Raw genomic sequence first — 27,938 nt, forward strand, 5'->3', positions numbered from 1 at the left:
TGTGAAATTAATTTCACTTTTGGAGGCTATGCATTCGAAATTTCAGTAAATTTTATCAACATTCTGGCCACTCCCCTCGAAAAAAACCGTGAAACACAAAGCCAGTTTCTTTCATCAGATTTATTTTCACAAATTAAGCGAATATAAGAAGTTAAATTATTTTAACTTCCTTTAACTTTTCCCGCTCCAGTCGATCTGTGACAGCCTGAGATTTAACTCCCATAATTCCACCGCCCCAATGACGTCTGATCTCATCATAACGATCATTGTAATTCGTCTTTACAGCCTCAACAAGGGTATTAAGGGTGTGCTTATCTTCAGACTTTACTGTTGTAATGCACAGAGCAGTTGCAGTCTTCTTATGAACAACTTTGCCCAATCTAAAGCAAAACAGTTAACTTGAATAACGAGAGGGTAATTTTTGAAAATCTTAAGGGTTTATAAACGCAAGCTATACAAAACAATGGGTTTAAAATCAGGGAAAGTCCTATGGCATGTGTAGGCTCTTCTACCTCCTACATCATGCAACAATGGCAAGTCTGCAACAGGATAAGCCATACAACAAGAGAAGACTGCACATAATGCTGTGCACTGGAGTACCGAGTTAGGCCGGAGCTCCGGCTATTTTTGCCTGCCAGAGTTTGTTCATCTCCAACAAAATTCCAGCAGCAGTTGTTAGTGCTGCAAAATACTGTCAAACATGTCTGATCAAAACAGTTTTGTATCAATGAAGGATAACTATCGGCTAAAATTGAAAAACTTGCATGAAAATAAAACATTTTATGCGTGACCTAACATGACACTAGATTGCACATGCTATTTTATGATTCAAAGTCGGAGTGCGGAAATTTAACTTTACATAACTTTACATATGACTGTTTAGCAATGACTTGCAAAATTAACCAGCCACAACCAGTGATTTGAAATATAAAATAGCCAGAGCCAGAGTTCAGATTTGACAAGAGGCCGGAGCAGGAGATGAAAAACCACAAAAAAATAAGCTGCACTACAGAAATAAGCTGTATTACAAGATAAGTCCACAACAGGATGAGCTCCAAATGTCAACCACATTAACAACAAATTTTTCAATTCGAAATGTATTCCTGTAAGATTGAATCTTTTGCACATAACCTACCTTGCTTTACCCTTGACAATGCAATAAGGCACATTCATTTTTCTGCAAAGGGCAGGCAACCAAACAACAATCTAATGAAGATGAAGACAATAGAGTCATATGTCAATAAAACTTAGCTTTCTAGAAAAGTGAAAAACTTTGAATGCGGAACTAAACCCACATTAATAAGGCAGAAAATATGGCCTTATCACACCACATAAATTAAACCAGGTAAAACACAGGTTTATTTTTTGCTAGTAAGCACTACTAACCAAGGTTAAATCAGGTTAATTTATGTCGTGTGAATAGGGTATACATATGTTACTTACTCAAACCAACAGTTATGGATTAAAAAACTATAACTGTTTTCTCAAAGAAGTTCATTTTGTAGCATTTTGGATGATGTCATTGCAACTATACAATGGCACTTTATTAAAATGCAGATAAATTTAAAAATGTATCCCTCTATTTTTCTTTTCCCCATGCACATGGCTGGGTCTTTGGAGTAGTCAACTTACCTCAACAGGATCAACATCATGAGCTATTACAACAAGTTGAGCTTTCTTTTGTTCAACCAGTTGAGTGACATGATTTATCCCATATTTAACAGTCACAGGTTTTTTAGATGGAGTGTCCTCTTTCCCTTGAGCTTTTTTTTCTGCCTTTGCAGTCAAACGAGCCTTTTTTTCTTCCTTAGTCTCCGGACGAATTTTGTGAAGGAGTTTAAAAAGCTGTGTAGCTGTAAATAAATCAAGTCAATCAGGTACATATTTCACATTGAACGTAACGCCAACAATGCATTATAATTTCAAAACAAATAGTAATTGCAAAAACCTGTTTGTTTATCAAGAGTTTGGGTGAATTGGTTAATGGCAGGTGGAACCTTTAAGCGCTGATACAGCACGGCCTTCTGTCTCTGCAATCTAATGTACTTTGGCCATCTCACAAAACGACTCAAGTCCCTCTTGGGCTGAATGTCCGCACCTAACATCACAATAAACACAATGTTACAAAGTTCCCCCCAAAAACAATTATGCTGAATCTCATTTTATGCTACTCATTCAGGTACATACCAATTCCAAAATTTTTGGGTCGCTTCTCATACAGAGGGTTGGCTACCTTTTTTGGTGGAGGCTTTGATGTTGTGTAAGGGGCAGGTGCCACCTTTTTTGATTTCAGAACCTTTTTGACTTTTGGCTAGATAAATGACGAGAAAGTGCATGCATTAAATGCAGCTCATTGAGAATAAGATGGAGATTAAGCTTGAATTTAGACTAAGTAGTGGCTGCATAAGAAATTAAACATTAAAGTTTTCAAAATGCAAGGGAGTCTTCATATTTTAGTGCAGGCATATATGTGCACAAGTATGGTGCTTTGTAGGATTGGTAACTAATTTTAGAAATTTTTCTAGATTACATAAAGACTTCAGCAATTATCAAATACAACACAAAGATTATCTGGGTTGCATTATCAAATACTACAATGGTTATTTTGATTAGAACACATCCAAACGTCAATTTCTTACTAGAAAATAGTTAAAGTCAGACTTTGAATAGTAGTCTCGCGCATTTCTGACAATCAGAACAAAAACTCGCTGGTATATTTTAAAGTTCATTTTAAATGAGGTTGTTAACGCAAAATCATGTTTTTTAATCATTTGAGAACATGAGTCCCCAAAAAAATAAAATTTTTTTAGGACGTAGCATTATGATTATACCAAATAAAATTTATAACTAAATACATTCTGGGATTGAGGACATATAGGGCGGATTGTAGTTCACAGTAATTCACTCACCATTTTGAAACCAAGTCACTTCCAAAGAGAAATCCACTTGCTCGTTCCAGACCTCCTAGGAGCACGGACGTCAAGATGGCGGGTTGTTTATGAAATGTTAGCGTAACTTTTTTGAAAGAAAAACATATCTAATGGCACAATCTAGAGGTTTATCCCAATCAAAACAAGCCCAGCTCAAGTCATACAACAAGCGCTTGAAAGATGATGTAAAATCTATTTTGGACAATTTCACTGAAATTATCAAATCTTCTGAGGTGATTTAAAAGTATACATTGAGCCTGAGAGAAGGATTCGGAGAATACTTCGCGAAATAAAGATTTAACACAGAAAACTAAAGATAGAAATTTTTCATTTCAGCTTGAGGAGGAGACGCAAGTTTCGAGACTGACGCAGTGTGAACAAGATGAAAATGAATGCAAAACGAGGGCAGCCAATATAGTAAGTCAATAAATTGATGTTTTAATTTGTAAACGTACGTTAAATAATTCAAATCGCCACTACTTAGTACAAATTCTGAAGCTGGTTGATTTGATGTTGGTAACAGTTTTCAATGATGCACAAAGTACAATTCAAAATATTGTTTTATTCTTTGCTTAGGTACGCGCTGGAGAGTCCCTGCTCAAGCTGGTTTCAGACATCAAAGAGTTTCTCATTTTGAATGACTTTCCAGGAGTAAATGAATCCATAAGTCAAAGATGTAAGCAGTTGTATATCTTACAGAAGGATTGTCAGAACACATTGAACAGTGTGAAAGAAGACTTAGCAGGTTCCTTGTATGAACTCGAAAAGGAATACTATAATTCCTACTGCAAAGTGATATCGAAATAGACGCACACAAATTGTAGAAATTTAAGCTATAAGACTCCAATCGTATCGAAAATATACTTTTTTCCATTTATACCTTTTGCTTTAAATTATAAGTAATTCTCCCTTGACTAACGATCGAAGTGCCTGGAATAAAATCAGATTTCCTTTGAAGTTATAGGAGATGTCACTTAACTCACCAAAATTCATTGCTACCTTGTTTAGCAGAAAATCCTCTTCTGCACATTTTTCCATAATACTAAAGTGGTCCACATCAGGAATTTTCAAATATTTAACATCATAGTGAGGAAGCTCTTCTTTCAATAAATCATGAAAAACCTTCGATTGTTCTTGAAACGAAGGTGAGTCTTGTTCTCCAACAACAACAAGAACATTGCATCGTATTTTTAAACTTCCTGGTTTGATCTTATTAATTGGACTATTTCTCAAAGCAGTTTCCCTGAAAAATAACACATAAATTCAACCAAATTTTAACAAGAATATTGTATAGTTGACCGAAGTAAATTAATTTATCTTGGATGTCTTTTCATGTCAAACATGACTAGGAAGACACGCAACAAATATTTTTACCTGTCCATTCCTATGACCAGGTTCACAGAAGTTGACAAAATTGGTTGCAAATCAAAAATTCCACTTACTAAACAAAGACCTGAAAATACAACAAGGAAAAAGCTCTTTCCCCATGGCTAAAGTTTAATAATGTAGGTTGTCTGGGTTACTGATATCTTGCAAAGAAGCCTTGGTGATGGTTTTGATAGCTGTCATTCTCTATAAAGATGTCAACCTCTAAGGCGTTAAAAGTACATGTCACTACACATCACCTATAGTCTGGTTCAAAGGACTTTACTAATCTGTGCAATCAACTTTGAAAAACATTCCAACATTCAAATCATTTACTATAAAAGAGTAAGGACAAAATGAGGATTGCTAATTTGCTATGTGCTGCTCCTCTCAATCTAGAGCAAAATAGGTGCCTCTACCACAGTTTGAAATTGATTACAGTTTGAACTCTTTTAATCCCATTGTATATCATTATTATAGTCTTGCATCTAATGTTTTACAGTGTCATGATCTAGAACAATACCTGTCTTAAAAACATGCTCTCAAACAATACCTTTAATCCTTTCTAATAATGAATTGCCATTGTTAAAGTTTGCCGTCATCAACATTGATACCAAATGTGCCCCAGCTGAATGACCAGTCAGAAATATCCTAAAGAAAAACACTAAATTTTTAACAAACTAGATACCTTTTTCTTGGTTACACAACATTGACACAAGAAATTTTATGTGTATGTCAAAGTTTTGGCTGATATTAAGCCTATAATAAAATGGGAAACTTGCTAAACTGACATCTTCCTACATTATAACGTGCAACACAATATTAAGTTACCTGGAAGAAGGAAACATGCTTGCTGTAAACATAAACCCATTTTCAATCTGTTTCACCATTTCATCCATGGATGCTAAAAACGGCATGTCCAAATAAGTTGTAACAGATTCAAGTCAATTATATTAGCATGCAAGCTTTGAGCATATTTACCATGTGGAGCAAAATCATATCCAAGCATAACCAAAATACACCCAAGTGTGTTAAAATGTTCTCCAAGAAATGCATACATTTCTTTGCTGGTGAAATCAATCAAAAACAAACGTAAAAGTGCATACATATGTCCAGACAAATAATTATGTCTGTCGACAAATATATGTCTCCAGACAAATATGTTCAAACAAATAAACATGTTTGCAAATGCATATGTGTATACAAATAAATAAAGACAAATATAGACAATTATACATGTCTGGAAAATAAAAACAACTGTTACAATGTACGTGATCACAGATACATGGTAATTTACACATTATCAAGGGGAATATCTCCTGAAAAACAAAAAAATACCACATTTTTCACCACTACAGCAAATACACACCATACCTTCCTTCCTGCCAATAACCACCATGAACAAAAATCAATAAGTCTAGGTAAGAGTAATTTTTTATCCAATTAAACACAAACATAGGATGTACGTACAGAAATTACATTGCCATTTAACCTGAACATTTTCGATCACAATTATCAGGAAAATAAATGTCCAATTTGGTACTTTTGCCGCCGCCATACACCACATTTAGCTCACAATCATATTTTTGTAATAATCGTTCTCGCACTAAAACAATCCATTGTTGATGTAAAAATATAAAACATTGCAATACTTCAGCAGGAAGTACAACAGTAATTTCTCAAAAAAAACCTTATCACACACTGACCTAACCAGTGATAAACATGCAATTCTCATTGCATAAAAACAATTATAAAATATTACCATCAAACCCTCTCTTAAAAAACAAGGATACAACATCCTCATGTGGAATTTCTCTGGTCACCCATTTACTGGGAGAGTATTCAATTTCTAGTTCCTACAATGTAAGAGAATCTAGTAATTTATTCCTGGACATGTCGATGGAAACTTCGTTAATTGTCAATAATATAGTTTATGTAAAACAAAAAAATTAAACCAAATTATGCGAGCGCGTGTACTTGCATCGTCAATGACAAATCCAGAAGACATAACTGGATATTAACAACAATTCGCAGTAGTGTTGCCAGCCAGCAAGTTTTGGTCCTGCTAGAGCAGCAGCAAATTTCAGTGCATTATCATAATTCATTTTCTTAGAAATCTATTGTTTTCAAAGTGAGTGAACACATTAAAATTTGGATAGCAGAACGTAATTCAAATTCAAAGGGATGGCTACGCCATTGGATATCAACATGCATTGAAAATTTGAAAATTGAAATTGTCAAAATTGAACATAAGCGGCCCAATAAATCACTTTGCTAGCTAAAGGGCGAGTTATCGTTTGTTTATACAATTTAGGTAGCTAAGTGATTTATTGGGCCGCCTATGAATTGAAAGGTGAAAAGTCTATCAGATTTATTTCTATCAAAGACAAAGATAGTCAATGGTCATGATTAACTGAACATATGAGTTACTCCAGACCATTGAAGCATTGAAACATAGTATCAGGTCAGGTTAATAATAAGTTGACCAAGCTTATTGCGAGTAATGTTTTTGGTGAAACACCAAAATCATATTTTTCTTATTATTAACCTGATGTTTATGAATAGCGAGTGTGGCATGAAAAATTGAAACATGGTAAATGAATGGAATAATTCATAATTCTCCCGCCGTCCGGCGGGAAGGGATGTAAAACCGGAAAAGAATTGAAAGTGACAAAAGTTTCCAGGCCCCTTGACGTAAACACAAACAACAGTGTACCATGTGCAAGAACACAGAATGGTAATACATGTGTGGTTGTACCATTTTTCAGAATTTAACTGATCAAAAAGTTGTTGGTTTATTGTAAACAGGACAACGACAATGGCTAAACGGAAAAAGGTGTGATGGAATTTCAAATTGTGATTTGTTCTCGTATTTGTTTTTTAACTTCGTTTTAAAATATCATCATGTAAAAGATATAATCCATTTCTTCTTTATATATCAGATCAGACAATTTTGTTGTATTTTATCTTCGTATTGAAAATGCATATTTTGCTAGCTTTAACCACGATCTTGAGTGGAATTTTTTAGCACATTTGAATGTTTAAAGTCGCCTTATAGAAAAGCAGGCCGAAAGGTCAAAACGAAAAGCAAGAAGAGGCTGCAAAAATGCTCCAAAGACATTTGTCATGCATCGTGGAGAAGTTGGCAAATCCATTCTTCAATTGGAAATGGATTTGAGGCATGTTATGGAACCAAACACTGCTCTTAATCTCAGGGTAAAATATTTATGACCATTAGATAATTCTTCTTTCAAATCAAGTTTCATACCTCTTGATTATAATATCTCAGGTGCGAAAGAACAATGTATTGAAAGATTTTGTGAACATTGCTGGACCACTAGGAATCACCCATTTTATAATCTTTTCACAAACAAAAATTGGCTCATATGTGGTATGTATACATTATGATCTAAATTACAACACGTACAGCAATGGTTACCATATAAAAATGTTCTATTTCTTCCACAGCGCATCACAAGGCTTCCCAGAGGTCCAACGTTACATTTCAAAATTCACAAGGTTATCTATTGATCCGATTAGCAAAGATTAATGCAAAATTTCCATTTCATATGATTTTCAAAATGAACATTTATAGTTTTCACTTGCGAAGGATGTTGTCTCAATTTTGAAGCGACCAAAAACATATGGAACTCAATACAAGCATTCTCCTTTGGTTAGTTATAAACTACTCTTCCCTTATTGTGGAAATATCAAATGATTTTTTAATTTTTCACTTTTCTAAAGATGGTCTTAAACAACTTTGATCAGTCAGCATTGCCTGGGAAGCTGATGACATCAATGTTTCAAAATCTTTTCCCATCAATAAACATTGAAAAGGTTAGCTTATGTTTTGTGAAAACTTTTTTGTATTACACAATGCAAAGCATCGCCATATTTTTGTCTTTGTAGATAAAATTGGCTGAAATTCGACGCTGTGTGTTAATTAACTATGACAAAGAAAATGGCATGATTGATTTTCGACACTAGTACGTGCCAAAAATAATCAAAATTACATTGTGGTCATTTTTGTTTTCACTTACATTTTTGGGATTTTGTAGTCAGATTGATATTTCCCCCATTGGCATGAGCAAAGGAGTAAGAAAATTGTTGCAATCCAAAGTTCCAAACATGGGCAAGCTTTCCGACGTTAGTGAATATATTGAAAGGTGCGGCACTTACTAAATATCTATAAATTGATAGTTGAATATTTTACAACATGACACTTGACAAAATGATTTCTTGGTAGAGCGGCAGGAGGGTATGGGTCGGAAAGTGAAGCAGAAGACCCTATAGACAATCATGTGACACTACCACAAGACCTTCCGGGACGAGGAAACATCAAGTCAGAAAAAAGTTCTGTGAAACTGACTGAGGTACCTACAAAATTTGGCCATATCCTGTTTTCATGCTTTATGTGTATTTATATGTACCCATTTACCCCAGCTTGGTCCACAAATGTCCCTTCAACTTATGAAGATTGAAGATGGTCTTTGTACTGGAGAAGTTTTGTTTCATGAATTTGGTACAAAAAATGTGAAATCATGTGTCAATTCATGAAAACAATTGCAATAATGAAGTATCTTCTGTCTGCTTTATTCAGTTCAAAAAACCAAAGAAGAAGTGGAGTCTTTGAAAAAGCAGCGTGTTGCCAAACGGTGGGAATAAGCACTAATTCCTAATTCTTCATGCTTAAAGTGGGAATAAGCCAAGTAAGCAGAATACCTAAGTCATATTTTCGTCTCAATTGTCATAGAAAACTAAAAGAACAACGAAGGAAGGAGCAAGAAGAAAATGTGAAAAGAAAACAAAAAGAAAAAGAGCTAAATAAGTATGAGGATATGTTATAATACTCGTAAAAGTTTTGTCATTACTTTGAAGTTTGTAATTATTGCACCTGACAGAAAACGTAGCATTGCTGGACAGATGAAAAAGATAAAAATGGAAAAAGAGAACAAGGAACATGATGGTGAAGTAAAACAAGGTACCTTTTTATCAAAATGATCTTTACCCAACATGACAGTCCAGTATGACTGAAATGCACAATTACTTTGGCCCATTTATTTAGATGAAGACAATGAAGATGATGAAAAAAGTGATATTAGTGTGGAAAGTTGTAATGAAGAAATAAAGTGGTATATGGAAGAAGTGGGAGAAGAACCAGATGAAGGTAGGACACTTGTTGATACAAGGGGAGTAAATGTGATTTGGCAATATGGTACAGGTAATGAATAGATAGATGTTTGTTGTTTGGTTCTTTCTAGATCTTTTTTCTGGTAAAGCTCACGCTATAAAGTCGAATAAAAGGAAGCATAAGGTCAGAACAAAACCAGATGTCATCAGCAAGAAGCGAGTGAAATTAGACACAATGTCAAAGACAAGAAAACCACTGGATAGAAGAAAAAAGAAAAAAAACCAGCGTACTTAATAGCTAAAAAACAGACTTATCATCTCAATCTCAAACTTGATAAACAGAAATCTTTCACAGTGACCAGAAATTTTACATTGTCATGCCGTGAGTCTATGCCACTTTAAAACCATATATGTTTAAAAACATGAACTTATACATCAATACATATCAATGGCTGAAGTGAATTTACAAAAAAAGCAAATCCTACATTCAAAGTCATGCATGGCTTGTTATTCCCATTATATATATTTGTCAATAGTTAAATCACTTTCAATGGTTACATAAGTGCATTGGTAGTACAAATGTGATCAATTTGTGAATAAATATATGACTCATTTTCAAGTGCATGTTTGCAAAATTAGAAAAAATGCAAGAACAGCCCAAGTTTGAAATAAATTTGTTAACTTAATTATGCAATCCTTTGGTAATGATCTATATATGTATAATTCATATGCATTATCCTTATTGTATGGTTTGAGAAGATTATAAGCTAAAACCATCAATGATACAATTTACCGTTCCAGTGGAGTATTAACGAGCAGTACCAACAGTTCTTTGAAGAGCCTGAACATTAAAAAATGATTTATTAGTTGCGGCAATAAGGTTTTGTTTAATTTTTTTGGTATTTCAACTTTCTTTGCAAGAGTTGATGTAGCAAAATCATTACATGACAGGGAAAATGAAAGATCCCAAATGTACCTTGCTAATATCTACACCAGTCAATGACTCCACAGCCTTTGGTAACTTAGCAACAATATCTAAGATTTCATTGGTTATTTTACCGGCACCCACATCACCATCGCCATTGGACACCATCACAATTTTATCACAACTGCTCAATGGTGCTGCAACCTCAGCAGCAATCTGCAAAATGCCAGTAAATAAATTACAATGAGATGAAATTTCTTGCATGTGATCCTCAACTTATTAGACAGATTTTAAAATCAACACTGTCCACTGATTGGATGTAGACGTAATTTCTTGCATGTGATCTTCACCTTGTTTGACAGGTTTTAAAATAAACACTGTCCACTGGTTGGATGTATTCTACTCTATATACCATACTTAAGGTAAATATATACATAAGTAAAAATACAAACCTTTGGCAATGTCTCTAAGACCATATCAACCATGGCAGCTTCTTGATAATCTTTCCAAGCATCTGCTTTTTTTGCCATCTGTTCAGCTTCAGCTTTTGCTTTAGCTTCTATAGCAAAAGCTTCAGCTTCTCCTTTCACACGTATTGCTTCAGCCTGTGCTTCCGCTTCAAGAATCACTTTCCTTCTCCTTGCTTCTGCAAGTTGTTCAATACGGTATTTCTCAGCATCTGCAGGTTGCCGTATGGTTGCTTCTAACTCTTTCTCAATTCTTGCCATTTCCTAAACATAAGTTAGAAGTGAACCAATGGATGATGACACAACACCAAGACCTAAGCACAAACATTACACTAATGTTTACAAATGCATTAAATTATATCATCATCATATCATTAATATTGCACTACTTCATAACATAAAATATGAGATGAAAGACCTGTTCTTGAACTTTGATCTGCTGTGTTCTCTCTACAACAAGAATCTGCATTTCTTCTTCCTTAATCTTTTGTTTTGTAATGGCTGCTTGTAGATCATAAGCAAGTTTTGACTGGGCATTTTTTGTTTGCACTTCTAGATCATATCCAGCTTGCCTGATCTCAAAATCACGTTGAGACTTGGCCACCTCAGTGTCATTCTCATACTTTGCTTTCATCCTTGCCTCTTCAGCAAGTGCTTCCTAAAATAATGTTACACAATTTAACAAAATTGAGAGACTGTTTAACTAGTTTATCTTAAACACATAAATATGATTTAAGTGTTATTGCAAATACAAAATATTACTAGAGTTAATTGTATTTGTAATTATTGAATATGGATACTACCTTAATCCCAGAATCTCTGCCAGCCTCTGCTTCACCAATTCTGGCATCTTTTTTCACCTGAGCAGTTCGTGACATACCGAGAGCAAGGAGATAGCCCTAAAATGTTATAAAGAACATTGTAAATTGACTAGGTACAAAGAGCAATTAATGTTCCACCAAGTTTTGAGTGAATTATAAAGGCTAGTCAAATACTACACAGTTTACACAATCTTGGGTGCAAATCCTATATAAGATCCGGCTTAGTATCCTAACATAATCTCATCTACAATTCTCTAATGTCTTACGTTTATCTCATCCAGGTTCTTATAGAATCCTGATAGGATCTTATAGAATCTTACCAAATCTTAATTAGCAATTTCAAAAAGGCCCTATAGATAAATCTTCAAATGTTTAACTTTTTTGATTACAATTAATCCATAATAAAATAGTTTACCTCATCATCACGGATGTCCTTCAGTGTGTAACTGACAACTGCAATACCCATTTTATAAAGGTCTGTTGATGCAACCTAAAGAGAGTATTGGTTTCCACAAATAAAGAAGCAAGTCAGCAGCCATATTAGGCTTTCTGACTTTCTATAATTGGCAATAGCTAAAGCTTGCATTGCTTTTACATTTTAGACCATGTAGCCAGGTTAAAAGAGCCCACAAGTTTTGGTCGTGCTATGTAAATTTGAAATCATTATCATTATTTGTTTCTTTAGAAATCCATTGTTTTCATATTCAGTGAACAGAGAAAAATGAACATAACAGGACTAAATAAGTGTGCCGGCTATGCTAGTGTCTGTAGCCATATAATTTATTTAAAGAATACATTGGACAGTAAGCACAAAGTATGCATGTTCAATATTTATATGTGTAAAAATACATTAATGATTAGATAAATCTTAAAAAATGCACCTCAAACACACTTTTGGAAAACTTCTTACGATCCTTATAGATTTCCTTGAATTGAAAAAAGTAAAATTTATTATCATAAACAATTCTACATCTAGGATAACAAAATAGTTCAAGGCAAATGTAATTTTCTACCTCAACACTCATTGTACCCATCATGGCACGTTGGTGTCCTTCCTAGGATGAAATATTCAAATAAGAAACCAATAAAGCAACTTATTTAATTGGGGTGGATCAAAGGGGTGCACTCCCATATGAATGAAATCCTAATCTGTCCTTGACAAAAATCAACAACTACATCATACTCACCAGAGTTTCCAATGCAATTTTTTGTACTTGAGCAATTGATTTGCCAAGAAATTGTTCTGCTGCAGACTTCAACATGTCCATACTTTCTCCATGGATCTTAACCTATATGGAAAAATCATGACAGTAAAAAATCATTTTTAAATTTTACCAAGCCTGGAAATGTAAGATTTTGAAAAAAAGGTTTGCGTAACAAATATTGACATGGCTTCAGCCATTTTGTCACCTGTGCAATACCAGACACTGAAATAGGGACCCCTTCCACAGTATAAACCCTTGCAGATTCTACATTTAGGGTCATTGTGTTCAGATTCAACCTGTAAGAAGAACAGTAGACATCACATACCAAATCAAAATCTACAACATAATAAAATAGACTCAAAATGGTTTATTGTACCTCTGAGCTTTTTGCACAAAAGGAAGTACAAACAGCCTTCCGCCACTGACGTATTTTGGTGCAGATCCAGTACACATTCCTGAGAGTGAATTAAATCGGATATAGTGAATAAGTCAACATTCCTGTAACTCCAGTAATTACGCTGAAGCTCTTCAGCCTTAGCATATATTAAAATCAAAATGAATGAAAAGGTTCTTTGTCATAATAAATTTTTGCGGAATTAAAAGTCCATTAAAACGCTAAAGCAGCAAGTTCAATTGTATAGAGACAGACACAATTTATTTCATTTGTTTTGGTATCTAATCAGACTTTTCTAACGGAAAAAATTTCTTGAGAGGCTCTCGAATATTTTTTCATCCCTCTTCGCTGTAATTTACTATTTACCAACAGCTGAAACTTTACTTAATCATTGTTATTCTCAAAGCACTTTTTCGTCCTCCCGTTAATTCAATACGAAGCCTGACAAACAGCTGTTGAAATCGATCATGTTTTGATAAATATTATATTGTCGTGTGCAATGAAGATGTTTTTTATTTATAAAAGTCCAAAATTACAGCAGATTAAAAGAGCGAGTCGTTTCGAAGAAAGTAATCTCGTGAATTATTGCAATCAAAAGCTGACAAAAATACTTGAGATATTTTCCACAGATCGTCCGGTTAAGCGAGAAAGCTCAAGCCACACAAATTGTCGTAGTATAAATTCTGCACTTTAACTTAACAAGGCACTTACCAGAAACAACAATTGCTTCATTAGGTCCACACGTTTCGAAGCCAACCATGGTGAAAGAGAAATTAAGACACTCGCAATATCTTGATCAAGTACACTGTTTTAGAAGCGGCAAGTGTTTGAAAAATCCCTTGCGTAATAATAATTATGACAATTGGCAAAGTATTTCAAATATATAAATGTCCATAAATTTGCATATACACCCTTGAGCCTGCAAACTACAAACACCAGGGGATGTACTTTATGTGATCCTTCCTGAAGTGTATTAATATGTTGTGAAAAAGAAACACACACGTATACCTTCACCCACGCAATCCTAACCATACTTAGCCATACGTAGTCCTCTTTAAACAACCCTAGCTATAATTAGACCACCTTAGCTACACTACGGCTATGTAGAACTGAGAAGTAATTAACAAATGAAATGGCAAACTTCGTGTTTTGCTTTTATAAATTATAAGAAAAGTTTGGATTTTTTTTGAATTTTTCATTTTCAGGACAGATGACTTCACAACATTACTTTCCAGCTCAAAAGGCTTCGGTGATCTGGCTGGTCAAAAATCATTCAAATTTGTTATTTCCAAGCAGAAAAACTTATACAATTATTACATTCATCACACTGTACGCTACCTACCTATCAACAGAGTCCTTTACATTTTAGTCATTCCACATGAAAGCCTGTATATTGGTTACTGAGTTAAACATTTCTTTTAAAATTTCTCGCGTACTGTGACTATATTTTATAGATTATAAATGCAATCACCTTCCAGCGATGATACAAACACATGTTGATTCATTTGTACTTCCCATTAAACATTCCCATCGTTTATTGTCTTTGATTTTTCACCGTCTAAATACAAAATCCAATCCTTTATCTAAATTAGACACATAAATATGATTTAAGTGTTATTGCACATACAAAATATTACAAGAGTGAATCTTATTTGTAATTATTGAATATGGATACTACCTTAATCCCAGAATCTCTGCCAGCCTTTGCTTCACCAATTCTGGCATCTTTTTTCACCTAAGCAGTTTGTGACATACCGAGAGCAAGGAGATAGCCCTAAAATGTCATAAAGAACATTGTAAATTGACTAGGTACAAAGAACAATGTTCCACCAAGTTTTGAGTGAATCATAAAGGCTAGTCAAATACTAGATAGTTTACACAATCCTGGGTGTAAATCCTATACAGGATCCGGCTTAGTATCCTAACATAATCTCATCTACGATTCTGTAATGTCTTAGACGTTTATCTCATCCAGATTTTTATAGAATCCTGATAGGATCTTATAGAATCTTACCAAATCTTAACTTGGAATTTCAAAAGGCCCTATAGACTACCGTGAAATTGGCACCACATTAGGCACCACAATCAACACAACATTCATCACAACACTCATCACCACATTCAACTAAAATTTATCATTCAAAATGATAAATTGAAAAATCGTCATTAAAACACTTTTTCTATCAAATACAACAGTAAAAAACAACTCTTAACTACTTATTAATATTTTACTGTCCTTAAACATCACAAACAAAGTATAAAAGTCAAGAAATTGAAGAAAACGCTAAGCTTTAGCTTACAGTGTACTTTTCATTTCTCTTAATTAGCGTATAATTTAAAAACTACACAGTAGAATTTTTTAAACTTGGCCAGAATATAGATAATTATATTGTCTAAAATATATCCAAAATCTGGAGAGTGCACAAAAAAATAAGTTGTAGAAAATCATCGACAAAGTTAGATGACAGGAATGCGCGTAATATAATCTTATATTATTAACTTCCTATATCCAGGTAATTTTGCAAACAAAGGCCTATAAATAAAAAACTACATGGTAGAATTTTTTTAAACTTTTGAATGTCGTAGATATTTTTATTGTCAATAACATATCCAAAACCTTGAGAGTGAACAAAAAAATAAGTTGTAGAAAATCATCGACAAAGTTAGGTGACACGAATACGCGTAATATGATCTTATATAATTAAGTTGAGAATTCCAAATCATTACTAAACAAAGTCCTGTAAATAAAAAACTACACTGTAGAATTGTTTTAAACTTGGCCATTTTGTAGATATTCTTATTTCTATAACATATCCAAAATCTGTGTATAGCATTATCGAAAATCATCGTTGATATATGGTTACAGATGTCCGTAATATGTAAATAAGTAGCGGTTCCGGTTCTATTGCAAACAAAGGCGTCTAACTTGTAAATCAAACGACATGCGTATTTTAATGACAACAGCATTGTTAGTTTTTATTCATTTTGAATTGATACAAGTACATTTATATCAAAGACTTTTTTTCGCCCCCCTCTTCTTCCCCGTGGCTTTCTTTTGTTATTTTGTGGGCATCTCCACTTTTTGTGCCCAAGCTGCCCACAACTAAAGCATCTCACACCTGTAAAAAGTGTTCGCACTCATTTTATTTGAATAGTTCTAGCGTTACTTTCTATAAAAGATGAATTACCTTTTAAACATTGGGGCTGCGTCGAGGCCTGCTCCATGGGTTTATCTGTTGGCTCCTGATGCTCAATAGATGGAGCTAGAATTAAAATGGAAGAGAATTTTTTATCGTCTAAGAAAAATGAGGTTTTTTGAACATTTATTTTCAATATAAAACTGCACCTTGGGTACGTTGAACTTGTTGTTCGGTCGGCGGAACCTCTCCATTTTTACGCATATTTTCTTCAAATACTGTAAAATTATAAAATATAACTATTTTATAAAGCTCATTAGATTGACTTCAAAGGATATTTTTATTTACAGCGAGAGCTTTGACACTTTGGGCGGTCCACCATATTTATTATGTTTCCACTGTTGGATATCGCCACTCGATTAAACTCTTGTCCATCAGACGTATTTCCTTAAATAAAACAGAAGAAAGCGTTGAAGAACAAATTGATTGTGTTGTTTGTGCACTCTCCAGATTTTGGATATAATTTAGACAATATAATTATCTATATTCTGGCCAAGTTTAAAAAAATTCTACCGTGTAGTTTTTAAATTATACGCTAATTAAGAGAAATGAAATGTACACTGTAAGCTAAAGCTTAGTGTTTTCTTCAATTTCTTGACTTTTACGGTAGTACTTTGTCCATGATTTCGGCAAAAATTACAGCAGATTAAAAGACCGAGTCGTTTCGAAGAAAGTAATCTCGTGAATTATTGCAATCGAAAACTGACAAAAATACTTGAGATATTTTTCACAGATCGTCCAGCTCAGCGAGAAAGCTCAAGCCACACAAATTGTCGTAGTATAAAATCTGTACTTTAACTTTAACAAGGCACTTACCTGAAGCAACATTTGCTTCATTAAGCCAATGCGAAAAAAAACCACCCATGGTGAAAGAAATTAAGACACTCGCAATATCTTGATCAAAGACACTGTTTTTGAAGTGGCAAGTGTTTCAAATTTCCCTCGCGGAGGAATTAGGTATTAAATTTGCGCGCTTTTTTCAATGCATTCTGGGATCGCCAGGGGGAAAACATTGTGCATCTTTGTATAGATATTTTTTCGTACAACGTTTATATTCAAATTATAATGGAAAAGGGGTCACTGTGCTGTTTATGGCTGTGATAACGATAGGAGATGTCCTGAAAAATATATCGTTTCCGATCACGTTGATATTCTTCGCTTTTTTTCTCCGAAAAACGAAAGACAAGAGTGCTTGGCAAAAGCTGATCAACAGGAAAATCTTCAAAGTCACTACTAATACGAAGGTTTGTTCTAATCATTTTCTTGCTGGTTATCGATCCGAAGGCTATCCCAATCCAACTTTTTATCTAAAAGGATACCAATCAAAAGAAACCAGTAAACGATTACCGCCAAAAGATAGAAGCAGATCAAATATTCCGAAAAGAAAGAGACGAAAAATTCTGTGTGAAGGCAGTACTGAAAAACGCTTTGAGCATGAGGATAAGGCATTTTTTGCTGCTGAAATCACTGCTCCTGAGCAGTGTACTGAGCCAGAGTCTGTGCACCAAGACAGTCCACAGATAAATTGTACAACAGACTTGGATGTTACAAGTTATGATTCTGATGATAGCAACAGCTTTGAAAGTGATAAACATGACCTCATTGACTGTTATTGCCAGGGCGATGTTAAAACATTGAAAAGAAACTTATTTATTGAACAAACTATTTGCCAGATACCTAAGATACCTGGTAGCCTGAAATTATCATGGAGCAGCTATAAGTCACCAACTCTGGTCTCATAAACTTGCTAGAAAAAGGTGATGGTGTCATGGCTGATAAGGGATTCCTTGTTAGAGATCTACTTGTGGTGAAGAAAGTTCACCTTATTTCTCCTGCCTATTGTCGTGGACCAAAACTTTCCTTTCGTGGAACAACTCATACTCGGCGTGTTGCCTTATCAGTAGTCCTCTTAAGACAACCTTAGCTATACTAGACCACCTTAGCTACCCTACGACTATGTAGAACTGAGAAGTAATTAACAAATGAAATGGCAAATTTCGTGTTTTGCTTTTATAAATTATAAGAAAAGTTTGGATTTTTTTCGAATTTTTCATTTTCAGGACAGATGACTTCACAACACTACTTCCCAGCTCAAAAGGCTTCGGTGATCTGGCTGTTCAAAAATCATTCAATTTTGTTATTTCCAAGCAGAAAAACTTATACAATTATTACATTCATCACACTGTACGCTACCTATCAACAGTGTCCTTTACATTTTAGTTATATCACATGAAAACCCGTATATTGGCTACTGAGTTAAACATTTCTTTTGAAATCTCTCGCGTACTGTAAATATATTTTATAGATTATAAATGCAATCACCTTCCAGCGATGATACAAACACATGTTGATTCATTTGTACTTCCCATTAAACATTCCAATCGTTCATTGTCTTTGATTTTTCACCGTCTAAATACAAAATCTAATCCTTTATCAAAATAACTTTGTTCAAAGGTAACAACATCTTAGTGATACGAGTCTATGCTCACCAACACTAGTCATAACAAAAATGCAAAGAACATTTGCAACTTTGCATTTACACTTCTATATTTTCATCTGGCCATAAGATGAATTGGTGTAATTTCAAATCTAGTTTGATTTGTGAATGGTGCATTATAACGGTGTATTCTACTTCAATTAAGTGACAATTAATCACGACATCTCTACTTAAAATAACTGCCACTTCATTAGCACCATAGTTTCATTAATGCAACAATAAAAAGATCTACCTTGGTAATATCGACGCCTGTCAAATCAGTCATAGTTTCAGGCAAATCTTTCACAACCCCTAAAATCTCTTGCGTCATTTTCTGAATGCCGATTGGACCATCTCCCGTCGAAACCATGGTGATCTTAGCAGATGATGCCACAGGTCGAGTCACCTCGGCAACAACCTGATGAAAATATCATGACAGCTGACGTTTATTAAACGTGGATATTACAATGCTAAGTTTCATTAAAAAGAGCCTTGACGAAAGACTCCCGGGATAATATTCTTGGGCAAAGTCCAAGGAGGAAAGACCCAAAGTAAAGAACAATTTTTTGTGGCAATTACATTTTAATAAATATAGATGATATATTCTTCAAAGGAAAACTTCTATTTTGCAAACTTTATCCCGACAACAAATTTCCAGAAGAAGAATGAAATTTCACGTTATAGTTGTCGATTACATTCAAAAGAAGAAGAGTTTCAAAAATATTTGTAAATGTAGATCGTCCAGGTTGGTACAGTCCTAAGAAAGACTCTTTTTGTTGTTGTTGACTTGTTTTGACTTGTTTTTGTTGTTGTTGTAGTCAACAACAACAAAAACAGTCCTTCTCAGGACTATACCAACCTGGACGATCTACATCTACAAACATGTAACGATACTCCCGGGTTCAAACCATTTACTTTAAGAGTTTCAAACCTTGGGTAAAGTTTCCAGAAACATGTCGACGACAGCAGCATCTTGGTATTCCTTCCAAGCATCAGCTTTCTTTACCATCTGTTCCGCCTCTGCTTTCGCTTTTGCTTCAATGGCAAACGCTTCGGCCTCGCCTTTTAGCTGTTACGAGTCATTACGTATATCAAATTAAAAAAAATATTGAAAAATTCGATTGATACAGTGGCGTTGCAGCCTCGATAAGTGAGGGTGATTTTATTCATATATGCACGCTTTTTTGACTTTAATTCCTTTGAAATGAACTGTTTCTTAGGAATCAAAACATGCATCTATGAGTATTGTCCCCCTCACTTATGGAGCTGGCGACGCCATTGGATGGAAAGTTGGCCCATCAACCCAAAGCTAACTACCAACCTTAATTGCTTCTGCCGCTGCCTCTGCCTGTAAAATAACTTTCTGTTGATTTGCTTCAGCGAGTTTTTCCATCTCATATTTAGTTGCTTCAGCAGGAAGCTTTACTTTAGATTCCAATTCCTTTTCCTGTCTGAGAATTTCCTAAAATCGACATAATGCAAGCAGAAATTGTTACTCTCCACGAAAATTTAACCACTTTCTCCCGTTCAAAAACCTTCCACAAATGCAAACGAGGCGAGGAAAAGTGTTTGATTATCCACTCCCTGCGAACACAATCACTAACTATGACGTTAGAAAACGTTAAAGTTTTATCATAAATATCGTCTATGGACTGTCAGCCAATCAGAAATTACCAAACGGTGTGATCACATATTTTTTACTTTCAGTAAAATTTCGACAATTCAAATATAAAAGTTTGGTAATTATTGGTAAAATCTGTGTTAAAGTTTATGAAAGCATTCAAAAATGTTACAACCAACGTAGGCAATAGACGGGGACAAGACTCCCAATGGATAAGGTACGTCTCCTGTGAATTGAAGCTTGTTTGTGGGTTGCATCGTTGCCTTCCTCAGCTCTAAAGCCACTCACGTGATTCTTATAGAGCTGAAACGTCATTAGGTGCTTCAAGAAATTGGGAGGGAAGCAATGGAAATCAAAATGCAGTAAAATTTTGAGCCATTTAGTAAATTTAAGGAAAGGTTTGGTATTAACAACTCACAAACATCTGGTCACACAGTTACAAGAACACGTTTTCACCTCTTGTTCCAATTTGATCTCTTGAGAACGTTCCTTAATCTTAATCGCCATTTCTTCCTCTTTAATAGACTGCTTCGTTACGGCAACTTGAAGATCGTAAGCGAGCTCGGACGTGGCAACCTTCGTTTTGATCTCACGATTATAAGTCTCATCTTTAATCTTAAAGTCGCGTTCTTGACGTGATATTTCTATGTCGTTTTCGTATTTCGCCTCCAGTCTTGCAAGATCTGCAAGCGCGGTCTGGTAGGTAAAGAATAATCATAATAGTACTCAGGCCCATTCATGATGAGCTTCTCCTACTCATTTACATTCTCAAATAAAGGGCTACAATGGAACTAGGGATAAAAAAGGGTGATAACTGTGGTTGCATGTTTTACATAACGTATTTAGTAATGTATCAAATTTTTGTCAACTTTCTGTTGGTAAATTGCTTACTTTTCTGAGGGGGTTAGTGTCAACTCTACATTAGTAATGTGTCTAATTTTAAGTGTTCTATGTGTTTACCTTCGTGTCAGTATTTTCCCAACAAGTTCTTGCATTTTCAATGCAACAGAATGTCAGATCAATATGTTAACGACGTGTTATCAATGAGTTACATTTGCAACCTTCCTTTTTATTGTGTTTTCTTTTACGTCTATTTTCGTGTCAACTCTATGCTAGTAATTGTACGACAGTAGACAGTAGAGTATCAGATGAACATGTTTTCGACGTGATCAACAAGTTATCTTTAACTACCAACTATTGTATAAACTTTGTGTCTATTCTTGTGTCCAACCTTATATTAGTAATCGCATAACAAAGTTTTGCATGTTGAATACAACAGATTCTTTAATCAAGAATTCGTCAACGAATTAAAAATGAGTTACCAAGGAGTTGCAAATGAGTTACAAATGAGTTTGCAAGGAGTTACAAATGAGTTACCAACGAGTTACAAATGAGTTACCAACGAGTTACAAATAAGTTACAAATGAGTTACCAAGAAGTTACAAATGCGTCACCAACGAGTTACCTCTACGTGCATACCAACCTTTTTTGTCTGCTCTATGGTAGACAATTTCTAAACATGTTCTATACAGCATTATGCGATAGATGTTTAAACAACTACCTTAATTCCAGAATCTCTGCTTGCCTCTGCTTCACCAATACGGGCATCCTTCTTCACCTCGGCCGTTCGACGTTTGCCCAACGACTTTAAATAATCCTGAGATAATGCATCAAAGTTTATATATATATATATACATGACATACAATACGAGTAAAAAGATAAAGGATTATAATTGTATATGGTACCAAATCATCCCTGATATCAGTCAAAGTGTAACTAATCACTGATATTCCCATTGTTATAAGATCAGCAGACGCAACCTACGTAAATCAATTTAATGAAATCATGTAAAAGCATAAAATAATACAAAAAAAACGAGTAAAACGATTCATTTGGCAAAGTCTTCGTCAATTATCACCTCAAACAAACTTTTAGCAAATTTTTTTCGATCTTGATAAATTTCCTGAAAATAAGAACGATAGACGTTTTCAATGACTTGATGACATCCATGTTTAAAACATCATGGCTGCCAAAGTGTGGGAAGGATTACCTCGACCGTCATCGTTGCCAAAATCGATCGTTGATGAGCTTCCTGAAAAACAAATAAATAATTGCCAGAGATTTTTTCGATATAGCTTCAAAGTATGCCACGGGCCAAAAGGAGTATTTGAATAATAACTTTTTAATAAATGATATCATATATAGGTATGGTGGTTAAATTTGTGGAATTCACAATAAACATATTTTTTAGCCAGTAACGTAATCGCCCAAATACTAAATCTAATCATATTGAGTCCCGCTATGCAAATTTTTACGAGTTCTCTCTCGTTGACAAACAATAGTTTTTTGAGAACTCAGGGTCGTCTAAACTACTTTTTTTTCACATCTAATATATTCAATTTATTCATAAAAATACCTACTACAGCAAAATCATGAGTTTCAGAAAATCTGATCTAGTAATTATACTTGTTTTTATGCTCAATGGAAATTACGCACAAATTTGACCTTAAAATCCAGGACTTTACAATTTGACATCGTTTTGCATGTCACGTGTCCAACAGTATTGTGCTGAGCACAATTTTTCAACAAGGGGTACCTTTAAATTAAGAAGCTCCAAAATGCCATTTCTTGGTCTTTGGGATTAAAATAATATTGTACTAAAATATTATCTTAAATGCACTTTTACATGAGAAATTCAAAATTCAACATCCCATATTTTTGCACCCAAAAAATATCAACAACTGAAAGGGGGCATGCCTCCCCGAAACTCCTTGTCAGCATGCAACCAGTGTCCTGGATGTCTCCAAAAATCTGAAAATCTCATATAAAGATGAATAAAACAAATGGCAAATAAATGATTTTCATGTTGGTGTTTTTTTACAATATCCATTCACAGAAACAACACATAAAAATAGGTAACTCAAAATAACAATAATACCATCGTCTCCAAAGCAATGTTTTTAATCTCGTCGACTTTCTTCCCCATGAAGAGCTCACATGCTTGACGTAACATGTCCTCATTTTGAGAATTGATTTTCACCTGTGATAAAATACAACCCACAATAAGTGATTGTAGCTTTCATCTTAAAGACTGAGTTAAAGTTCATACTTGTGCCACTCCACTCACTACAATAGGAACACCATGGTGAGTATAGGCTTTAGGAGATTGAATGTTTAATGTTAAAACATTAAGTGGCATTCTACATGAAAACAATATGACATTATCTTTAGTTAAAAATACATTACAAACACAACTTATGTCATATAGGTCACACATAAATTCATTAATGTGGATGAGTAATTAAATTACTTCTGAACTTTCTGAAAACATGGAATGATAATGGCTCTTCCACCTCGAATCAATCTGTAGGGATTTATACCACACCCTGAAATGAATTGTTAAATACATAAAATCTTGCATAGAGTTAGTTCTCAATAATCAAAAAAGTAACAAGTAAAATGTATTGGAACATCAGATCACTGGCATATACATCAAGGTTGATGTGCAACAATTGCCCAATCACTTTAAAGTATTGAAGTAAGGATGTTAGACTAAACTATATATGAATATATATTTCAAGATTGAAATATTCCTGATAAAGTTGAAGAAACTATGCTAGGAAGAGTTCAGTTTTTACTGCAAATTTTTTTGGATTGATTTGTTAAAACGAATAAGCTACGTGAATGCAAATAATTTGAAAGCGTTATCATATGATTAACTTCATGTCAATTGAGACTTTAAAAAATTAAAGAGCAACAACATTATATATCATTATATATCATTATATATAATTATATACATTATATAGCCCGGGTTCAAACCATTTATTTTAAAATGAAATGTCGTGAATGTGACTGACCAAGATGGATTGTAGAACGTCCATCGAACAGAAAGCATTTCGCAATCAGTCCCTTTATGCAGTTTTTATGATTGTGTGCATGTTATCGTTCTCCAATCATTTTATGAACCTACCAGATATGGCCATTATTTGATTTGGACCGCACGTAGCAAAGAACAACGGCATATTCACGCTCACACGACAAACTTTTAAAATACGTTATTATTTTATTAAATTCTTGTCTACTTCTATGAAGACAATGAATCTCAAGGCGAAGAATCAAATATTTTCTAAGCTAAGGCTAATTATAGCCAGAGAAGTCAGCGTTTGTTTATGTAAAATTTGCAAATTCAAATGTAAACATGCCAGTGCAAACACTTCCGAACGCGCGACCTTAAAGTCCCTTTTAATTTGTTTAAATTAGTCTTATTAGAAGAAAGGCGTGAAATATATCAATTTTATTTTACAGTGGAGTGGTAAAGGAATCGTTTTTATTAATTATTTCGTTGGTAGAGTAACATTTGAAAAGATTTTTACGGAATAAAACTCTGTAAAAAAAAAGGAGTGAAAAATGACGGTAGTTTCGTGTGTAGATATATTACATGAAGTACTCCACAAAGCATTTCCCGCCTAAACAAATACAAAATGGCACCCGAACCTGAAATTGGACAAACAGCTAACGAATTTACTATCGATTCGCCTCCACTTGACACGATATCTTCAGTAAATTTTAGTCCGAAATCTGCTAACTTTTTGTTAGTTTCGTCATGGGATGATGTGAGTATTCTTTGAAATATTTTGATTTTTCATTTCAATCGATTATGAGTTGGTAGCTCAGCGTGTGTGCTCACAAACTTTGTTTTCATTTTGTGTTTATAGTCTGTGCGTCTTTATGATGTTGTTGGTAACAAGCAAAGATTAACCTACAATCATAAAGGACCAGTATTGGATTGCTGTTTCTCTGACGGTGTACATTGTTTTAGTGGAGGACTAGATTGCGCATTGAAAACGTACGGTTTATAGACGGTTTAACGTTCGCTTCCCAAGATAAACAAAATTTACCTAAATGTTATATATTTTAAATAGTTATGATTTCAATGCGTCAGCCGAGCAAGAACTAGGCCGACACGAAGCTGCGATAAAATGTGTTGAATTTTGTAATCAAATGGGTATGGAAGTTGTCATTTATGTATCCTTAAACATTCTCTATGTAACAAGTTTTATTTTCAGGTGTTGTGGTCACGGGTAGTTGGGATAAAACTGTGAAATTATGGGATCCACGTCAACCTCAACCAACAGGAACTTACTCACAACCGGACAAGGTATTTGCAAATTTTATAAGCCATGCTACAAATCCAGTGTCTCTCGTGTCTCAAATTATTTCAATTATATTCAACCAATGCAATTTATTTAAAATTGGCTTATTTTATCTGTTTTTGATTTTGAGGTCTACACAATGGCTTTAGCAGATGAAAGACTTGTTGTTGGGACGGTATGTTTCATTTCAATTAAACATTGCACGCTTACATTTTCTTAAAACTTTAATGAATGTGGTTCTTTTCCCATGTAGGCAGGTCGAGAGTTATGGTTTGGGATCTTCGAAATATGGTAAACATTTTATGTTATGTTTTTTTTTGTCGACTACTTACTATGAAAGTTGTCTTCTTCAATAAATCCAATTTTGACTTGGTTTCATCCCCACTCTAATCCTAACTCTCCATTTTGCATGATTTCCAGGCATCCTCACACCATTCTTCTTTTGCTCCTAAGACACTTGCTTTTTCCACATCTTCGTTGATTATTCTTCAAAATTACATTTTAAAATTTTAACATTCAGAGCTATGTTCAACAAAAGAGAGAGTCAAGTCTCAAATACCAGACACGTTGTATAAAAGCCTTCCCAAATAAACAAGGTAAATTGTGTTTTTAAAACATTCTATGATTTTGGAAATTTCTCAGTATTTTGTCGTTGTTACAGGTTATGTTTTAAGCTCCATCGAAGGTCGTGTTGCTGTTGAATATTTTGACCCTAGTCCTGAAGTTCAAAAAACAAAATATGCCTTCAAATGTCATCGTATTAAAGAGTCTGGAATGGAGAATATATATCCTGTGAACGCCATTTCTTTTCATAGTGTGTATGTGTCTATTTATTTGAAAATATTGTTTTCAAATGAGCTCAAAACCCATGCTTTAATTTTTGCTATACTGTCAACTTTCATTGCAATTGCAACTTTCAAGTCACTTTGGTTCAAATACAGCGTATTTCTTTTCAGCCATAATACATTTGCAACTGGTGGTTCAGATGGTTTCGTGAACGTATGGGATGGTTTCAATAAGAAACGTCTTTGCCAGGTAATTGATGAAAAAAAAACAACAGAAAATGTGCAGTTCATTATAAAACGGACATTTAAGATGGTTAGAATGTGTTTCACCTTTTTGCCGTTTAACAAGGTCTAATGATCTACAGTCATTAACACTCGTCATTTGCGTGTTTTAAATTAAACCTGAAGTCGTTTAGTTTTTTCATTGAGTTCTTTGTTGGGAGTATCTTCACATGAAATAAATCCTACCTGCAACATGCTATACTTGTAGAGTAAATGGTTAGCTCTTGCTAAGGAAAGAATGTATATAGTACAGTAGAGCTCTCGATTCATCCATCAAGCTTTTGCTTTTCTATCCTTTTAGTTCCATCGTTATCCATCAAGTATCAGCTCTTTATCGTTTAGTCATGATGGTAGCTCGCTTGCTATAGCTTCATCCTTTCTGCACGAGGAAGAAAATGCAAAGTAAGTTGTATAGTTTATATCGCATAACTGTATTAAGCTCGACATCGCCTAACTTATTAACAATTGTTTTGCAATAGCCCTCCAGAAGACGCCATCTACATTCGTAGCGTTTCCGACACAGAAACAAAACCAAAGTGAAGGACAACACGGAGTGGACAAATCGATCAAACATGAAATAAATGAACGACCAGTATTAATGCTACTGGTGATAAAAATGAGTGGCAGATGAAAAGTGCGTTCTCACGTCTGCTAGAACTTATATTAATTGCTAAATTCTTATGTTTCAAGTATAGAGCTTAATATCTCAAAAAGTTCTTTGACGATTTAAAACAAAATTGGCATTGTTTATAAAAACTTGAAGAAAGTTTTGCTTTGTGCCATTCGCAGTCACAGCATTGATGTTAGCACATCTTAATTACGAATTTTATTATTATTGGAACTTTATTGTCTTCCTGTATTATGCTTCATACATGTTCCCGTTAAATACCAAACATTAAAAGAAGGTTAAAGGCCAAACTACGCAATTATCACTGGACTATCACAATTGACATTTGAAAAGGAAACCAATTTGAAGTTGAAAAAAAACAGGGAAAAATTGCGAAAGAAACGTTACCCTTTGTCTAGATTAGATTGAAAATTCGGTATGTTGATCACGTGGTTGGTGTCGGTAGGGAATTTTAAAAATTCAACTTGAAATCACGTTTTTTACCGATAAAACCAGACTCTATCTCAAGGGCCACTCCATGAGCCAATCAAATTGCAGGAAATCTCGACCATGCGC

The 27,938-nt window shown here is 34.3% G+C and overlaps 8 protein-coding genes across 11 annotated transcripts; 3 read left to right on the forward strand and 5 right to left on the reverse strand.

The window, feature by feature from the left end:
- Positions 1–100: 100 nt before the first annotated feature.
- Positions 101–2,970, reverse strand: LOC124438625 (60S ribosomal protein L7a-like). Its single transcript, XM_046988801.1, has 6 exons — positions 2,910–2,970; positions 2,188–2,311; positions 1,949–2,098; positions 1,633–1,853; positions 1,136–1,206; positions 101–380 (listed from the first exon to the last, which is right to left on the reverse strand). The coding sequence occupies exons 1-6, from the start codon at positions 2,910–2,912 to the stop codon at positions 152–154; spliced, it is 798 nt and encodes a 265-aa protein (XP_046844757.1). The 5' UTR covers positions 2,913–2,970; the 3' UTR covers positions 101–151.
- Positions 2,971–2,972: 2 nt separating this feature from the next.
- Positions 2,973–3,807, forward strand: LOC124438626 (mediator of RNA polymerase II transcription subunit 22-like). The gene is made up of 3 exons (XM_046988802.1): positions 2,973–3,163; positions 3,267–3,347; positions 3,507–3,807. The coding sequence occupies exons 1-3, from the start codon at positions 3,041–3,043 to the stop codon at positions 3,735–3,737; spliced, it is 435 nt and encodes a 144-aa protein (XP_046844758.1). The 5' UTR covers positions 2,973–3,040; the 3' UTR covers positions 3,738–3,807.
- Positions 3,758–6,371, reverse strand: LOC124438624 (kynurenine formamidase-like). The gene is made up of 10 exons (XM_046988799.1): positions 6,277–6,371; positions 6,058–6,151; positions 5,788–5,901; positions 5,670–5,712; positions 5,277–5,362; positions 5,127–5,199; positions 4,849–4,946; positions 4,305–4,383; positions 3,930–4,173; positions 3,758–3,860 (listed from the first exon to the last, which is right to left on the reverse strand). The coding sequence occupies exons 1-10, from the start codon at positions 6,301–6,303 to the stop codon at positions 3,819–3,821; spliced, it is 900 nt and encodes a 299-aa protein (XP_046844755.1). The 5' UTR covers positions 6,304–6,371; the 3' UTR covers positions 3,758–3,818.
- Positions 6,372–6,847: 476 nt separating this feature from the next.
- Positions 6,848–10,210, forward strand: LOC124438263 (suppressor of SWI4 1 homolog). Of its 2 annotated transcripts, XM_046988296.1 has the most exons (15): positions 6,848–7,131; positions 7,354–7,511; positions 7,585–7,686; positions 7,764–7,814; positions 7,891–7,968; positions 8,040–8,132; positions 8,205–8,281; positions 8,354–8,461; positions 8,542–8,668; positions 8,739–8,817; positions 8,896–8,950; positions 9,049–9,123; positions 9,197–9,276; positions 9,361–9,462; positions 9,557–10,210. In XM_046988296.1, exons 2-15 carry the CDS (start codon positions 7,422–7,424, stop codon positions 9,718–9,720), a joined length of 1,281 nt encoding a protein of 426 aa, XP_046844252.1. In that variant the 5' UTR covers positions 6,848–7,131; positions 7,354–7,421; the 3' UTR covers positions 9,721–10,210. The 2 variants fall into 2 exon arrangements, with proteins under 2 accessions (XP_046844252.1, XP_046844253.1); XM_046988297.1 differs by lacking the exon at positions 6,848–7,131 and having other exon boundaries at positions 7,345–7,511.
- LOC124438260 (flotillin-1-like) lies at positions 9,930–14,770 on the reverse strand. Its single transcript, XM_046988292.1, has 13 exons — positions 14,709–14,770; positions 13,949–14,042; positions 13,220–13,298; positions 13,049–13,139; positions 12,826–12,927; positions 12,652–12,693; positions 12,520–12,564; positions 12,054–12,128; positions 11,621–11,716; positions 11,236–11,475; positions 10,803–11,081; positions 10,402–10,566; positions 9,930–10,266 (listed from the first exon to the last, which is right to left on the reverse strand). Exons 2-13 carry the CDS (start codon positions 13,995–13,997, stop codon positions 10,234–10,236), a joined length of 1,296 nt encoding a protein of 431 aa, XP_046844248.1. The 5' UTR covers positions 13,998–14,042; positions 14,709–14,770; the 3' UTR covers positions 9,930–10,233.
- Positions 14,412–27,062, reverse strand: LOC124438261 (flotillin-1-like). 3 transcript variants are annotated; one of them, XM_046988295.1, is made up of 14 exons: positions 26,942–27,062; positions 26,021–26,174; positions 23,843–23,918; positions 23,642–23,732; positions 23,471–23,572; positions 22,583–22,624; positions 22,451–22,495; positions 22,278–22,352; positions 22,093–22,188; positions 20,988–21,227; positions 20,232–20,372; positions 19,842–19,979; positions 19,164–19,328; positions 14,412–14,795 (listed from the first exon to the last, which is right to left on the reverse strand). In XM_046988295.1, the coding sequence occupies exons 4-14, from the start codon at positions 23,729–23,731 to the stop codon at positions 14,772–14,774; spliced, it is 1,158 nt and encodes a 385-aa protein (XP_046844251.1). In that variant the 5' UTR covers position 23,732; positions 23,843–23,918; positions 26,021–26,174; positions 26,942–27,062; the 3' UTR covers positions 14,412–14,771. The 3 variants fall into 3 exon arrangements, with proteins under 3 accessions (XP_046844251.1, XP_046844249.1, XP_046844250.1); XM_046988293.1 differs by lacking the exons at positions 26,021–26,174; positions 26,942–27,062 and adding an exon at positions 24,506–24,741; XM_046988294.1 differs by lacking the exons at positions 14,412–14,795; positions 26,021–26,174; positions 26,942–27,062 and adding exons at positions 18,545–18,843; positions 24,506–24,741.
- Positions 16,187–17,369, reverse strand: LOC124438264. Its single transcript, XM_046988298.1, has 5 exons — positions 17,251–17,369; positions 16,723–16,821; positions 16,584–16,652; positions 16,426–16,500; positions 16,187–16,356 (listed from the first exon to the last, which is right to left on the reverse strand). The coding sequence occupies exons 1-5, from the start codon at positions 17,297–17,299 to the stop codon at positions 16,214–16,216; spliced, it is 435 nt and encodes a 144-aa protein (XP_046844254.1). The 5' UTR covers positions 17,300–17,369; the 3' UTR covers positions 16,187–16,213.
- Positions 24,976–27,673, forward strand: LOC124438265 (mitotic checkpoint protein BUB3-like). The gene is made up of 11 exons (XM_046988300.1): positions 24,976–25,148; positions 25,251–25,381; positions 25,458–25,540; positions 25,602–25,693; positions 25,819–25,867; positions 25,942–25,979; positions 26,209–26,284; positions 26,350–26,506; positions 26,645–26,723; positions 27,057–27,157; positions 27,235–27,673. The coding sequence occupies exons 1-11, from the start codon at positions 25,017–25,019 to the stop codon at positions 27,293–27,295; spliced, it is 999 nt and encodes a 332-aa protein (XP_046844256.1). The 5' UTR covers positions 24,976–25,016; the 3' UTR covers positions 27,296–27,673.
- Positions 27,674–27,938: the final 265 nt, after the last annotated feature.

The sequence above is a fragment of the Xenia sp. Carnegie-2017 genome, unplaced genomic scaffold (assembly GCF_021976095.1).
Source record: "Xenia sp. Carnegie-2017 unplaced genomic scaffold, XeniaSp_v1 HiC_scaffold_19, whole genome shotgun sequence".
Taxonomy (NCBI): domain Eukaryota; kingdom Metazoa; phylum Cnidaria; class Anthozoa; order Malacalcyonacea; family Xeniidae; genus Xenia; species Xenia sp. Carnegie-2017.